The 16675-nt window shown below is 44.6% G+C and overlaps 1 protein-coding gene across 1 annotated transcript in view; it reads right to left on the reverse strand.

Moving 5' to 3' along the window:
- TTC6 (tetratricopeptide repeat domain 6) overlaps positions 1–15862 on the reverse strand; it is a 305088-nt gene extending 289226 nt beyond the window's left edge. Inside the window, exons 1-2 of the mRNA XM_073610036.1 lie at positions 15725–15862; positions 2719–3816 (exon numbers count right to left, since the gene is read on the reverse strand). Coding sequence (XP_073466137.1) covers positions 2719–3801 — 1083 coding nt within the window. The 5' untranslated portion in view covers positions 3802–3816; positions 15725–15862. The remainder of the gene's footprint in view (positions 1–2718; positions 3817–15724) is intronic.
- Between the last annotated feature and the right edge of the window lie 813 nt (positions 15863–16675).

Below are 16675 nucleotides of genomic sequence, written 5' to 3' on the forward strand. Positions count from 1 at the left end.
GGCCTGCAAACCCCCACTGCCCAGGGTTGACGGGAGGAGGCCCTTGTTCCCATCAGCGTTGGGGCAAGGTGCTTTGGGGTGGGGGGCGCAGTGCCCTTCCTTCCCCAAAGATCCCACTTCCCCATATTGAGGGCATGTGGTCTGGCATGGTCCAGAAGGGGGGGGGGCGCTCGCTCATACCCCCACTTTCCTGAGCAGCCGGGCTGCATGCTCAGATAAGGGTCTGGTATAGATTTTGCCTTTTTTGTGGGGGGGGGGGTTTCCCTCAAAATCCATACCAAACCGAAGGGTCTGGTATGGTCTTGGGGGGCCATGCTGTTTTTTTTTATTTTAGTGTGGGGTTCCCTCTCCAGGTTTATACCAGGCCTGGTATGGTCCTGGGGGGGACCCCATGCCTTTTTTCTTTAATTATTTTGGGCGTGGGGTTTCCCTTTAAAATCCTCAGAGCAAAAGTCGCATGCCACAAGTCGGATCAGTTAAGATGATGATCCGGCTTTGATCCGAGTTTAATGATAACGAATGGGCTGAAAACGGACCATAGTCGGACCAAAGTAGTGTAGGAACCTTTAACCACTTTAAGACTGGGCCTCTTTTTTAGATGTGGTGTTTACAAGTTAAAAACAGGTTTTTTTGCTAGAAAATTACTTAGAACCCCCAAACATTATACATTTTTTTCTAACATCCTGGAGAACAAAATGGCAGTCGTTGCAATACTTTCTGTCACACCGTATTTGCGCAGCGGTCTTACAAGCGCACTTTTTTTTAAAAAAATCTAATTTTTGAATTAAAACAAAAAAGACAACAGTAAAGTTAGCCCAATTTTTTTATATTGTGAAAGATAATGTTACGCTGAGTAAATTGATACCCAACATGTCACGCTTCAAAATTGCGCCGTGGAATGGCGACAAACTTTTCCCCTTAAAAATCTCCTTAGCTAACATTTTAAAAAATTCTACCGGTTGCATGTTTTACGTTACAGAGGAGGTCTAGGGCTAGAATTACTGCTCTCAATCTAGCGATCGTGACGATACCACACATGTGTGGTTTGAACACTGTTTTCATATGCAGGCGCTACTCACATATGCGTTCGCTTCTGCTTTTTTTCTTATTTATTTTACCTTTTACACCGTTTAAAAAAAAAAAAAAGGGTCACTTTTATTTCTATTACAAGGAATGTAAACATCCCTTGTAATAGAAAAAAAGCAATGACGGACCTCTTAAATATGAGATCTGGGGTCAAAAAGACCTCAGATCTCATATTTACACTAAAATGCAATTAAATTTAAAAAAAATTGTCATTTAAAAAAATTAAAATAAATAAATTGGCCCTTTAAGAGCTATGGGCGGAAGTGACGTTTTGACGTCGCTTCCGCCCTGCAGTGTCATGGAGATGGGTGGGGGCCATCTTCCCCTCACTCGTCTCCATGTCAGCCCAGGGGACAGACGCGATCGCCTCCGCCGCTGCTGACGGCTCCAGTAAGCGGCGGAGGGCACCGGATCGTGGCGGAAGGGGGGGGCCCTCTCTCGCCACCGATAAAAGTGATCTTGCGGAAAATCTGCCACAGAGACCACTTTTATTTTGTACCCGACTGCCGGCCAAACACAGAGATACCGGGGTTATGGCAGCTAGCTGCTGCCATAACAATGATATCCGCCCCCAAAGTAAGGACGTACATTGGTGTGTGCGGCGGTTGGCAAGTGGTTAGTCGGACCGACTTGTGTCGGACTAGTTAAGACGGCTCTCATTGAGAACCACTGATTTATACAAGTCGGAGCGTATTTCGCACCAGTGTCAACCGGACTTAACATAAAAATAGATTTGATTCTGCAAGTATGTGCACAATGATTTTTGTTTAATTATATACTTAGATAAAACATAGTGTTTAATATTTGCCTGGACTTTTGCTTTAAAGTGATCATACGGCCACTTTAAAAATGCTAAACCGGCAGCAGACACTGGACACAAACTAGAGGTGCCTGCATGCACTCTCATATATTAATGTCATAAGAGTTTCAAAACCCATTAAACACTGCTATGCAAACACCATGACTTCATCATCCTCCCATGACTATTGGCCTATAACTAAGTTGGGTTGATGGACAACAGTGAAGAACAGGAGCCGAGACGGGGAGGGCCAAAAGTCAACCATAGCAGCTAGTCAAAAGCTTCAGGATAACCAAAAGTTTCAGGAATCCCTGGAAACTCTGTAAGTGTCATCTTAGCATGGAACTTCTTAGTATTCCACAAACCCATGACTTTCTATCATGCAAACTTGATCAACAATGTGATCATGCTATGACCAGACTCTCTCCCACCTCCTGCTCCTCTGTTTCTAGTCATTGGCTGCCCATCTTAGTTTTGACCTAAGATCAAGTATGAAATATGCATAATGGAGAATGATGGGTTTGGAGGCTCCCAGGGCACTCTGCAAGGTACCTCTGAGAGCTTTCTTTCAATTTTCTACACATCTGATTTACCACTTTTAGGGAGACCACATAATGAGGTAGCTTTAACAAAAAAAAACCTGGAAGCTGATTGGTTTCTATGCACAGCTGCAGCAGATTTTGCACTCTCCAGTTTTAGTAAATCAACCTCAATGACTAAGCCAATTAGGCTTAGTTGTTTTTTTGTTTGTTTTGATGGGCCATGACACATTATTGTGGTTTGTACATTCTTACTAAATACAGTCCCATGTTTTTGGATATGGATGAACTTACCCCAAATGTGATGCTATAGTTAAGGCCCAAAACACTCTCCATCAACTGTTTAATCATCATATCTGATTCTGTATGTGTCTGTGGAGAATACAACGATGCAATTATTTCATCCACCGACCTAGCCATGGTCTTTATCGGTGGCATTAAGTATGCAGTATGTATGCTCTCTGCAATTTTCTGAGTGGTTTCATCAGGTTCATGGTTTTCACATACAGTTGCTTCATAGAGTTGCTCTGGCAACAGCACACTAGGAGTCAAAATGCCACCATCAACATTTTCCTGGTCTGGTGTGGCCGTTTTCATTTTCTTTGAAACTTTTTTCTTTTTCTTCTTTGTACTTCTTGCTCTTTTCTCCGAGTCATCACTGTACTCGGAGTCAGAGCTTGAAGAAGAATTACTGTCTTCACTGCTTTTGCTGGACCTCTCATCAACAACGGCCTTCCTCATCTCGCTGAAGGGAGCTTGTGTTACCTTCTGTTTTTGTATCACCTTCTTCTGGACCGCTGTGGGCTTCACAGAAGTGCGTGGTTTGGAGGAAATCTGAGGCATGGTAGACCTGAGCTTTGCAGGTGGTTTTGGTCGTTGGAAAATTGATATAGGCTTGGTGGTTCCAACCATTGATGCAATTGCAGGTCTCTCTACTCTATGGTTGGTCTTCTCATAATGTTTATGGATAAATGATGACTGATCACTTTGCAAATATTTTTCTTCTTGTAACTCTTGTGTGGCTTCTCTTGAGCAAGGCACTGAACTTTTTATTGATCCACCAACTTTCTGATGTTTTTTCTCAGTACTGTCAACCATAGAGTCTTGAGGCAGATCAGGGGCTGATGGAGATTGGCAAGTGGGTTGAGCCAGTCTGCCTGTGACCTTAGATCTTGGGCGTGAGGTAGAATAAAGCTGTTTAAATTGGGATAAAGTAGGATCGGGCGTTAGAGACAGGGGCGAGCTACTCCTGAAATCCACCGTGTCCTGCCTGACAGTCCTCTGAGGAGGCTTAAGCAATCTTTCCAGCTCTTTCTTGATTCTCAACTCCTCTGCATAATTGAGTCTCAAATGCAAATGCCCTCTTCGGTCTGACATCTCTTCTATCTCTTCCTGTATAATAAATTAACAAAAGCATTAGCTTTCTTCTACCAGCCTTGCTTTTCATTTTCAGAAGCATGACTCGGTATTTGGAAATAATCTACTGGTAGATGCTTCCTAAATACGCAATTTAATGCACTGTTAAATCTAATTTTCCTCGCAGTTACTGCTGATCATCTCATAGAAACCTGCCCTGTTGGGATAATCCTATTCATTCTGCATTAATTCCAGTCACAGATTTCTCAATTTAGTAGGTCAATCTTATTTCACTATTTGTGAATAATTTTAACGGCCTTATTGCTCACTTGGATGGGCGTTTGTAAAGACTGATTTACCTAAGAAGCACAGCATATCTGTAAATTCACACATATTTACTACAAAATATCTTAAAATGAGCCTACTAGTACAGAGAAACGTTCTGCTGGCCTGTATGTTAACTATGTGGATGATCAGAAAATAGAATCATACATGCATATAGAAAGCCTGACCTGAAAATGTGAAATATGGAGACGGACACTGCTGACCTTTCCTTTAAGAAAATCCTAGTTACCTGACTGTCATCTGAGGAAACTGACAGTACACACTGATTATGTTCTTTATAGGAGCTTCTGTCTCTGTTGAATCATCAATAAAGACATTTATTGTGTGGCATTGTCAGTATATGATGTCACTTTCTTCAGATAACACGTTTGTAATGGTAACAAGCTGGGCAAACCCCTAGAAGGGGCTGTACAAACTATACTTGGATTGCCTGACTGTCATGCTTGTTTAAAGTAGAACTACTGTATAGATAAAACCCTTTTTTTCATTTTGGATAGAGTAAGGGGAGGTCATAACCCTCTGTCAGTTTATTTTTGCTTTCTGTCTCCCATTGGGGAGATTTCCCTTCATTTCCTGTCCCATAGCCAAAACATAAAGTGAGAGGAAAGCCCTGCAATTTAAGGGAATCCCTTGGGGATCCCCAGGTCACCAGAACTAGTGTTCCCATTGGAAAATGTCCCCTCTATTACTTTTCTGGGGACACGTTCCGTATTCCCAGACTCATGCGAGAGTTGAAACCTGAGACGCAGACCTTTTTATCTGACGGACTGGATGTGTAATGTACACTGCTTTTGATGGTCTGGTTACAGTACAGTCCACACTAAATGAGCCCTTGAAGAAGGAATTATTTTTCTGAAATATGTCAGGATTCCTGAAGTTATATGTGAATGTTGGGTCCATCACTCTATAACCAACATTCTGATTCAGTATCTAGATGTACACTGTACATCTATTACTATTTGGTTTTAATTTAAACTTTTACCATATGTATAACTGCTTATTAATACAATTTAGTAATTTTTGTATTTACTCCTTACACTTTCCTACTTGATTATACATCCCTAGCCCGTAAAATCCCTGGGGCATTCTTCAACTTTTGATCTCCTTTATGGGGACATAGACAGCAATAAAACCTGACAAACATTCTAATCCCTCTCCACTCTAACCAAAACTAAAAAAAAAAAAAAAAAACAGTTTTGCCTTTAGTTATACTTTAAATACTTCTTAAAGGTGAACTCAAGCCTTACCTTGTGCAGGTGTGCAGGCTCCTCTTCTATAATGAAATTGTTTACTCTGATTTTACTGCACACTCTGAGCTTCTCACAGTGTGCATTATAAGCTGCAGCAGGTCAGATAAAGCCCACCTCATTCCCTGGCTGGAGAACCTCCAGCATCATCTAGGCCAGGGGTCTCCAAACTTTGTGTCAGTGGGAATAGAATGCATGTATTTACATATATTTTAAATTGGTGTCAGCAGGAATATAATGGACGTCTGTACATACAGTATACATTACATTGGTGTCCGTAGAACAATAATGTACCTCAATTTGGTGTAGAAGGGAAATAATTACGATATTAATTAAGGTCCTAAATTAAATTACGTTGGTATCAGTAGAAATATGCAAGTAATGTCCTAAAGTGGGCAGTGCTAGGTTACCTGATATGCAGACACCCTCTCATCCCATGCACCAGACCTCTATATTCAGACACTGCGGACAATACATCAATTCATCTGACATCATCCCCTGGAATGCATCATGCAATACATGTATCAAGTATTTTATTTGTTTTGTTAGTACTGTCCAGTTTTGTTCTATTTATTTTGATTGTGTATCTTAGCAGAAAATTGTTATGAGTGATCTAAATACTTTATGCTTGTATCTCCCTTTACTGGTCTTTTCAAGTCTGCATGTGGGTGCTGTTTGATTCATTCTGCACCTGGTATGGCAGATTAAAATAAAATATTGCATGTGATTGGAAATTGGATATTGACTATATTCATTCTGATGGAAGACGGACTGGCACGAGCCCTGTGCATTGCATCTCACACAGGCTGGAGTAACACACTATGAGAAAATCGGCAAACAATCAGCTTGCTATTATCTGATCTCCTGGAATCATACAGGCACTGGTGGGCGAAACATGTTTTGCAGCACCTTTGTGCTTGAAATTGGCCACCTGCTACTGAGTATAGCGGCTGGTGGTGGTGCCATAAGGGTGCTAGGAGAACTTTTGCTGGTGCTCAAATACAAAATGAAAAGAATTCACAATACGAACAGCTCCTGAGGAAGCAGCAGACTGCTATACACACAGGGCTATACATGGGGCTATACACAGGGCTATACATGGGGCCAGTGACTTCACTAGGGGGTGGCTATTGAGGCTATAGCCCTGAATCTGGGGCCCATAGCCCCAAGTCTCTTTCCAGCTGGGGTCCCTACCTAACCAGCGGTGCCGTGGCCTCTATTCAGCTGGGCCGCGTGGGTGGGCGGGCTGCATGAGAGAGCCTGGCAGGCGGATGACAGAAGTGAGCGGGCAGATGAGCAGAGATGACATCATCTCTCTCTGCCCACCCCGCATCACCGCTCTTCTGCCCTCACAGTGTGGGCCTCTTCAATGTTGGAGATGCAGTGGGGAGAAGCAAGATGACATTATCTCTCACTGCCCAACCCGCATCACCACTCTCCTTACTCAGAACTAAATGGACCAGTACTGCCATCCTGCCAGGAATGCAGTGAAAATGCACATTTGGTGGCACTGGATGGCATGGCAAGTGACAATCTGCAAATAATGGCAGGTGATCATCCACATCTGGTGGCAGGTGATGTGGCAAATGACAATCCACATCAGGTGGCAGGCGACAGTAGCAAGTGACAATCCACATCAGGTGGTAGGTGAGAGTGTCAAGTAACAATACACATCTGGTGGCAGGTAACGTTACAATCTGCAAATGGTGGCAGGTGACGTGGCAAGTGACAATCCACATCAGGTGGCAGGCGACAGTGACAAGTGACAATCCACATCTGGTGCCAGGCGATGATGGCAAGTGAAAATCCACATCTGGTGTCAGGCGACAGTGGCAAGTGACAAGCTGCATCTGGTGGCAGGAGATGTGGCAAGTGACACATTCGGAGCTTGCCACTGCATTACGGTGAATTGAACCACTTCATTATATATTACAATGTAATAATAGAAATAATGCGCTTCAATCACTCTAACACCATATCAACCACGGAGCCATTGCCTATGAAAAATTGCTCACCACCCACATGCCCCCCCTCAAAAAGGTTGGTGAACGCTGCTATGGGTTCTAACCCCAGATTTTTTGGCACCTTCCACTCACTGGATTTGTACCATTCCCCCTTCTAATATTTCACAAGGATGAGAATATAGTGTTTAATAGATATTGTACAGGATGCCAGGGATGGGTCCTGGAAGGCAGATATCTTTCCCTGCTGTTTGGGTTATGGTGCCTTTAATTTTCAATATTGTTTAATTATTAAAGCAATAAGACAATGTCATATAAGGTACAATCAGTGATCAATAATGCAAACAGATGCTAAATCGAGCATAAGCATAAGAATGTCCTTCCATCAAAATGCCCATAAGTATAAGACCTCCGAACGTTAAACCGAAAGATCTCAACATAAAATGTGCTTGGTGGAAAATTTGTTTTGTGAGATTGACAAAACAAAATAATATAGAAGGATGCAAATCGTTAGTAATAAGGTCAAGAAAAATACATCCAATTCGCTAGGAACTGACTGTATAAAGTCCGATCAAGCTACTTTGATCTGTAGTACTGGGAATGGCTATGTTAAAGGGAAACGATATAGCGTAAGGAACAGAGGAAGGGGGTGGAATGGGAAGGGGAAGAGAAAAGACCAGTAAAAAGGGGGAAACCCATGTGCACATTCCTATGAGTATCATCAACATAGAACTACAAGTTCTATCACAGCATCTTGTAGTTATAAAATAAATCAGACAGACAAAAAATATAAAAGAGAACAAAAAAGGAGAAAAAAAAATCCCATGTGACATCAAATTTCTTAGTAGAATTGTGAAGGATACAGGTAAGTCTATCATTAACCATGATCCAGTTTATTCTTCACATAGTCAAGGGGAACCATCGACTGCTTCCAATATTTAGCAATAGTTATTCTGGCTGCTAAAAATATGTATATAAAATTAGCTTCATCAATTTTTTAGGGACCTCATTAGGAAGCTTTTGAAAAAGCTCTGGTTCTGGGGATCTACGGATATTAACTCCTGTTACAGAATACACCAGGCTATATATTCAAATCCAAAACCTAGTGACTACAGGACACTGCCACCAAACATGATACATTGTACCCATCTGACCACAATGTCTAAAGCAATTGGGGGATGCATACGGATGCATCCTTGCAACCCTAGTTGAGACCAAATACCAGCGAAGAAGGGTCATGTAATTTGCTACAATTAGTGCTGTATTAATACTTTGGATAAAGCATAGGCAATATCTTGTCAGTCAGATAATTCAAAAGTGGTATTCAAGTCCCATTCCCATTGAATCATGTAAGGGAGCTTTGTGTTCGGGTAAGTAAGAGTAGCATATACCATAGCTATCTGTCCCCGTAGGAGGCCCCTCGTTTGACAAGATAGGTCAAAATTTGTAAGTGTAAGGGGTCCATCTAGCAGGTTAAGTTTAGATCATACAAAAGAAATAAACTGATTGTACCTAAACAGTTCACTAGAGGGGATCTGTAATGTGTTCTTAAAATATTGCAAAGAATATGGCTGATCCCCATTGAGATAATCTCCTATCCTAAAAAGTCCCTTGTTGAGCCACCAATGAAGTGACAGTGGAGTCAATCCGGGGAAGAATTCAGGGTTACAGAACTAGGGGGCCAGCGGGGTATGTAGGGATGACAGGGATTTACGATGTCGTACTCCATCCCCGACCACTAGTCGTGTAGGAAAGCTGAGTTATTTGAGCAGCTTGATAGTAAGCTTGTAAATTAGGGAGACCAAGCCCTCCACACAGTTTTGAGACATACAGTGGGGCAAAAAAGTATTTAGTCAGCCACCAATTTTGCCAGTTCTCCCACTTAAAAAGATGAGAGAGGCCTGTAATTGTTATCATAGGTATACCTCAACTATGAGAGACAAAATGTGGAAACAAATCCAGACAATCACATTGTCTGATTTTTGAAAGAATTTATTTTCGAATTATGGTGGAAAATAAGTATTTGGTCACCTACAAACAAGCAAGATTTCTAGCTCTCACAGACCTGTATCTTCTTCTTTAAGAGGCTCCTCTGTCCTCCACTCATTACCTGTATTAATGGCACCTGTTTGAACTTGTTATCAGTATAAAAGACACCTGTCCACAACCTCAAGCAGTCACACTCCAAACTCCACTATGGTGAAGACCAAAGAGCTGTTGAAGGACACCAGAAACAAAATTGTAGACCTGCACCAGGCTGGGAAGACTGAATCTGCAATAGGCAAGCAGCTTGGTGTGAAAAAATCAACTGTGGGAGCAATAATTAGAAAATGGAAGACATACAAGACCAATGAAAATCTCCCTCGATCTGAGGCTCCACGCAAGATCTCACCCCATGGGGTCAAAATGATCACAAGAATTGTGAGCAAAAATCCCAGAACCACACGGGGGGACCTAGTGAATGACCTGCAGAGAGCTGGGACCAACGTAACAAAGGCCACCATCAGTAACACACTACGCCGCCAGGGATTCAGATCCTGCAGTGCCAGACGTGTCCCCCTGCTTAAACCAGTACATGTCCGGGCCTGTCTGAGGTTTGCTAGAGAGCATTTGGATGATCCAGAAGAGGATTGGGAGAATGTCATATGCTCAGATGAAACCAAAGTAGAACTGTTTGGTAGAAACACAACTCGTCGTGTTTGGAGGAGAGAGAATGCTGAGTTGCAACCAAAGAACACCATACCTACTGTGAAGCATGGGGGTGGCAACATCATGCTTTGGGGCTGTTTCTCTGCAAAGGGAACAGGACGACTGATCCGTGTACATGAAAGAATGAATGGGGCCATGTATCGTGAGATTTTGAGTGCAAACCTCCTCCCATCTGCAAGGGCATTGAGGATGAAAAGTGGCTGAGTCTTTCAGCATGGCAATGATCCCAAACACACTGCCCGGGAAATGAAGGAGTGGCTTCGTAAGAAGCATTTCAAGGTCCTGGAGTGGCCTAGCCAGTCTCCAGATCTCATCACCATAGAAAACCTTTGGAGGGAGTTGAAAGTCCGTTTTGCCCAGCGACAGCCCCAAAACATCACTGCTCCAGAGGAGATCTGCATGGTGGAATGGGCCAACATACCAGCAACAGTGTGTGACAACCTTGTGAAGACTTACAGAAAATGTTTGAACTCTGTCATTGCCAACAAAGGATAAATAACAAAGTATTGAGCAAATTTTTGGCTTTGTTTAGGAGGGGACTGAAGTTGAGGCAAGTGAGATTTGTCTAATATATAGTCCAACAGTATTAACTGGAGGGGACTGAAGTTGAGACAAGTGAGATTTGTCTAATATATAGTCCAAAAGCATTAACAAAACATAGTCAGCGGCTAATGTCCCTCAAGAGGACCATTGAGAAACCAATGCCATAAAACAAAAAAATCAACTGGCGTCAATCATGAAGTTCTCAGGTAACTCGGCGTGGAGTTGCAGATTTTGTTGACAATGGGGAAGACCAAAGAGGTGAAAGCGGAGGAGGAGGACCGCTGGATCTTGATTGGCTCTAAGACGAGGGATTATGAGAGATAAAACTCAACTTCAGCAGGATCTTTTCACCTTTAGCGAATGTAGAAAGGAAGTATGATCTGTCGTTATATGTAAATTGTAAACGGAAAGGATAGTTCCATCGATAGCAAATGTCACATCGAATCAGATGGGAAAGCAAAGGTTTAAACGCTCTCTTTTTTTTAAAGGTAGCTTGGGAAATGTCTGCAAAGATCTGAATTTTATAACCTTCAACTTCCAGATCCGGATGTTCCCTGGCATACCGCATGACTGCTTTGTTGACCCTTAAGAAATGAGGTTTCACAACCACGTCCCGGGGAGGCCCATCTAGTTTCAGAGGAACTAAGGCCCTGTGAATGCGATCAATTGCCATGCAGATTTCATCAATATCTGGGACAGCTGATTGCATCAGGGAAGAAGTGATAGAGGTGATATCTTTAACCATTTCTGACAAACCACGAATACAGAAATATACCACCTGGCATGATTTTCAAGATCATCAATTTTAGCATAAGCTTCCTCTAGACAATCATGGAGTTCAGTAATCACAGTAGAGTTTTGCGCCACTCTATGGACAGTGTCATCAACTTTGGATTCAATGCTGTCTAAGTGGCATCCCAAATCTTGGAAATCTTGCTTCAGGTCGGAGGCCAATTTAGTAGTGGCCTTCCCCAACTCCCTTTTCAATATGTGCACTAAGAGGGCAAGGAGGATAGTATCTGGAGTGTATGGTAGCTGTGCAGGTAAGGAGCTGGGGATCCCTCGGGACTATCAGGATTTGCATCATGGCCACTAGTCTGGCTGAGAAATTTGTCTGCCATGTCTCTTTCCAGAGCAGATGAGGTATGTGAAGCATGGCCTGGAGATAGAGGCCTGTGAAGGGGATCTGGCAGGGCTGGATGATGCACAGAGAGGATCTGCCGGGTCACCTGAGGACTGGATGGCTGTGGGGGAGTCCGCACTGTGTGATCCTTGACCAAAGGACTTCCCTTTGTTCTTGTGTGGCTGTGGTTGCTGCTGCCCCTTCCCTGTCTGCAATGAGCTGGTGCTGGTCGCCATCTTGGATCCTTTCCTACACCCACGAGGCGGGTGGTTGTGGTGCCTTTAAGTGGGACAAGTAAGACAGCTTTGGTTGCCAAGGGTTAACCCAGCTGCAAGGGAGGCTGGAAAAGGAAGAGGAATCAGCTGGTGGGTGTGAGTGAGGGTGGTCACACTGTGGTGGACTGCTGTGACTGAGACCCTCCTAAACGACGGTGTCCTGGCTTTTGAACCCCTGAGGCAGGTAAGGACAGAAGCCTGTTAATAGAAAGATTTTTGACAACTAGCTGGATAGACTGATTAGGGTCCACATCCCTGATACATGGAATGAAGAAGGGGTTCCTCAAAGGGTGGGACTTTAACGGACCATAAACAGAGATAAGATCAAAAAGTACAAATTTATTAGAAAATACTACAAAAGGGGAGAAGAACAGTAAAATCAAATCAAACACATGATAGTAAGGACAGCATGTAAGCAGGCTAATGGAACAGCCCAAAACAACTGTCAAGGAGGCGATACCAACGAGTTTCAACATACAAAGAGTATAGGACAATAGGCTAAAGAATTCCAGATGTGTATCCTTAGTCTATAATTATAAATACAACCCTGTTAACCACCTCAGCTCTGGAAGGTTTTACCCCCTACATGACCAGACCATTTTTTGGCCATTTAGCACTATGCTACTTTACCTGGCAGTTGCGGGTTCATGCAACGCTGTACCCAAATGACATTTATATAATTTTTTTACACAGATAGAGCTTTCTTTTGGTGGTATTTGATCACTACTGGTTTTTATTTTTTTGTGATATAAACTAAAATATAGACATGTTTTCACTTTCTGCTCTAAAACATATCCAATAAAAAATATATTAAAAAAATGTTATTAATACATTTTGGCCAAAATGTATTCTGCTACATGTCTTTGGTAAACAAAATCCCAATAAGTGTATATTAATTGGTTTGTGAAAGTTACAGCATCTACAAACTATGGGATATGTGCTGTATTTTTTTTTTTTATACTACTAATGGTGGTGATCAGCGACTTGCGCTAGTGCGGCGGGAAATCTGACACTAACTGACACTAGGTGGGAACTGACTAACTGCCACTGACATCACCAGTGACACTAATACGGTGATCAGTGATAAAACTATACACTGTCACTGTACTAATGGCACTGGCTGGGAAGGTGTTAACATCTCAGATGATCAAGGGGTTAAATATGTGCCTAACAAGTGCTAATTTGTGTAATGCTTGCTGCTTTTTACTAAATATCTCTTTGTTTCTTATCCCTGCAATGCAGGGATAAGAAACAGAGAGATTGTTCCCTCTTTACAGAGTCCTGTTTTGATTGTCAACACAGAGCTCTGAGCTGTGATTGTACAGTAGGTCCCGGCCATGAATCACTGGCCGGGATCTGCTGACAAACTCCCGCTGTGTACAATCAAAGTTGGTGTCTGCGGGGGCACACATGCATGTGCCCTAAACCCGGTCCGCAGGTGGTTAAAGGACAACGTTTAAGGGCACAAAAACGCTGTGTGAGAAAGACACGCTCCATGTGCATTTCCCACACAGCAGGTGAATGTGCCGCCCTTGCCATCTGCATGGGGATGCCAATATATTGTAAATGGCACCCCAAATGCAGAAAGCAAATCCAGTGCATTTGCAGGCACCAAGTGGCAAGATACTGCAGTATGTTGTTGTTCGGTGCGGTGTGTTTTAGCGATACTTTTTCGGCAGTTCGGTGTTTTGCACCCTGTTCAAATAAATCGGCTATCAAAATACACCACATGGGAATGTGTGCGTTCCAACCTGTGGCAGTGAGCTGAAAGTTTGATTTGTGCCCCTGGACTTTGGGCAGTTTTTTTTTTTCCTGTGGGCTGAAGAAAGTTGTTTTATGTAAAAATATTGAGTAGATCTAATGCTAGTTCCTAAAACTCTTTAAGGCCCTATTCACACTTTGTGTAGGGGGAATGTGTGATTTTGAGCTTTTTCACAGATTTTTGTGCATTGTGCATGGGGCAGCCAATTCACAGCCCTATGTGCATCAAAGAAGCACCCGCACCTTTCTGAGCATGGAGCGCCAAGCATTCTTTTCAATGTGTGTGTAATGTTCTGCAAGACGTGTGTCTGTTCTCTGCATTTGGGGCAATGAAAAAGGGACATACATTTGCAGAACATTTTTCATGCAGATTTTTGTGCGTTTTGTCAAGTGTTCACATGCTCTCACTCTTCTACCCCCCCCCAATAATGCACCTTCACTACCCCCACCTCCCTCTCTTACCTCATCCCTGCACCATGCATGCCCCCCGCCCCACAATAATGCACCTTCACTACCCCCACCTAACCTCCTAACCAGGGGCGTAACTAGAAATAGCAGGGCCCCATAGCAAAATGTTGTATGGGGCCCCCCTGCAAACAGCCCCCCCCCCCACAGCTGCCCTAGTGTCAATGCAGCGTGACCTGTGCCCAATACAGCGTGACCTGTGCCCCATGCAGCGTGACCTGTGCCCCATGCAGCGTGACCTGTGCCCCATGCAGCGTGACCTGAGCCCCATGCAGCGTGACCTGTGCCCCATACAGCGGTACCTGTGCCCAATACAGCGTGACCTGTGACCCATACAGCGTGACCTGTGACCCATACAGCGTGACCTGTGACCCATACAACGTGACCTGTGCCCAATGCAGCATGACCTGTGCCCCATGCAACGTGACCTGTGCCCAATGCAGCGTGACCTGTGCCCCATACAGCATGACCTGTGCCCCATACAGCGTGACCTGTGCCCCATACAGCGTGACCTGTGCCCCATACAGCATGACCTGTGCCCCATACAGCATGACCTGTGCCCCATACAGCGTGACCTGTGCCCCATACAGCGTGACCTGTGCCCCATACAGCGTGACCTGTGCCCCATACAGCGTGACCTGTGCCCCATACAGCATGACCTGTGCCCAACACAGCCTGACCTGTGCCCCATACAGCGTGACCTGTGCCCCATACAGCCTGGTCTGCCTGTGCCCCATACAGCCTCACCTATGCAGAGGAAGAGGCAAGCCACCCGGATGAGCAGAGAGCGGGATTGCCCGCTGTAATAGCTTTCATTTGAATTTCCCGTCTTCCTGGGGCTCATCGTCACATAGCCCCACCTCTTGGCCCGACGCCTTTGATGACGTCACATGTCCCGCATTGGATCAGCGTTCTGTCTATCAAAGGCACCGGGCCAAGAGGTGGAGCTATGTGACGTGAGCCTCGGAAACACTGGAAGTTCTAATGAAAGCTATTACATCGGGCAATTCAGCTCTCTGCTGATACAGACAGCTCGCCTCTTCCTCTCCTCTCTCTTCCCCTGGCTGGGAGACTGTGCCGGCGGTGCGCTTATCCTCACTGGCCCCACTCGGCTGCGGGCCCCATAGCGCCCGCATGGTTCGCTATGGTGGTAGTTACGCCCCTGCTCCTAACCCCTCTCTTACCTCACCCCTGCACCATGCCCCCCCCCCACAATAATGAACCTTCACTACCCCCACCTCCCTCTCTTACCTCATCCCTGCACCATGCACCCCTTCCCAATAATACACCTTCACTACCCCCCACTTAATACCTCTCTTACCTCATCCCTGCACCCCCCCCCCCCCAATACTGCACCTGTACTCCCAGTCCCCCCCCCCCCCCCCCAATACTGCACCTGTACTCCCAGTCCCCCCCCACTGCCTGCCCCATGTCACCCCCCTGGTATGGGTATTAATAGGGATGCTGTATAGGAGCATAGCAGTGTGTTCTCTATAGGCGGTGTGTGCCGGTCACCTGAGAGGACGGACTGTCTGCTCTTTCGGTTCCGGTGCCCCTCGTCTTCCCGGGAGAGTTTGCGGTTTCCTAGCAACATCCGAGACCCCGTCCCAAACTTTATCACCTGGCAACCAACTTTGTCCCACTCCGCCCACAGCTGTCACCCCGCCCCTTCTGGATGAACCCGCCCCCCGACCGTCCGTGTACAGTGGAGGTAACCAAGGGTGGGCGGGGCAGATGGGCGGCTGGGAGGTTACTAGCTGCGATCCTTGTCTACAGTCACCTCCAATCTATAAGACTCTATAAAGGGCTCCGTGTCCGCTCCTCTGATTTGTGAAATGCATAGAGGGGTGATCCCCATAGAATCACATCGATTGATTTGCTGGTATAGAGATGGGTGGATGTTTGGACGTGTCCCCCCCCGATGTATGCTGATCAATAATCTGATCAATGGATCACCACATAAAAGAAGAACTACAGGAATAGTGTACATCCGGGAAATCATCTCATCTCTGGAGTCAGGGAACCCCCTACTATAAATCATACCTAGCTGCATATGAGTCCCCATTCACACCCAGTGTAATATCAATGCATTTGTCTTTTTACTCATTTCCACACATAGGACCGTCTATTCACATGAATGTCAAATATTTACAATCCAACATGCAACACTCAGCAAAGTCAACCCGAATGATGGAAAGATTGCCACTGTTTAAGGTGCATCAAAGACACAAAGATGTCCATTTATAAAGCAGCAGAAAATATCCAGCGCTCAGTTCTCCGACATTCTCCGAGGAAATCGCTCTCCTCTGGGTGCCAGTTTATGAAGCGGTGGAAATCGCTTCTTCTTTTGAAAAGTGAGGCCCCTTTCACACCGCGGAGACTTGAAAGTCGAGCAATTTTGTCACGATTTCAGGGAATGCCTGTGTAAACTTAAGGTCTGTGGACCTCAACTCACATCAAAGTCAG

The sequence above is a fragment of the Aquarana catesbeiana genome, linkage group LG13 (assembly GCF_042186555.1).
Source record: "Aquarana catesbeiana isolate 2022-GZ linkage group LG13, ASM4218655v1, whole genome shotgun sequence".
Classification (NCBI taxonomy): Eukaryota; Metazoa; Chordata; class Amphibia; order Anura; family Ranidae; genus Aquarana; species Aquarana catesbeiana.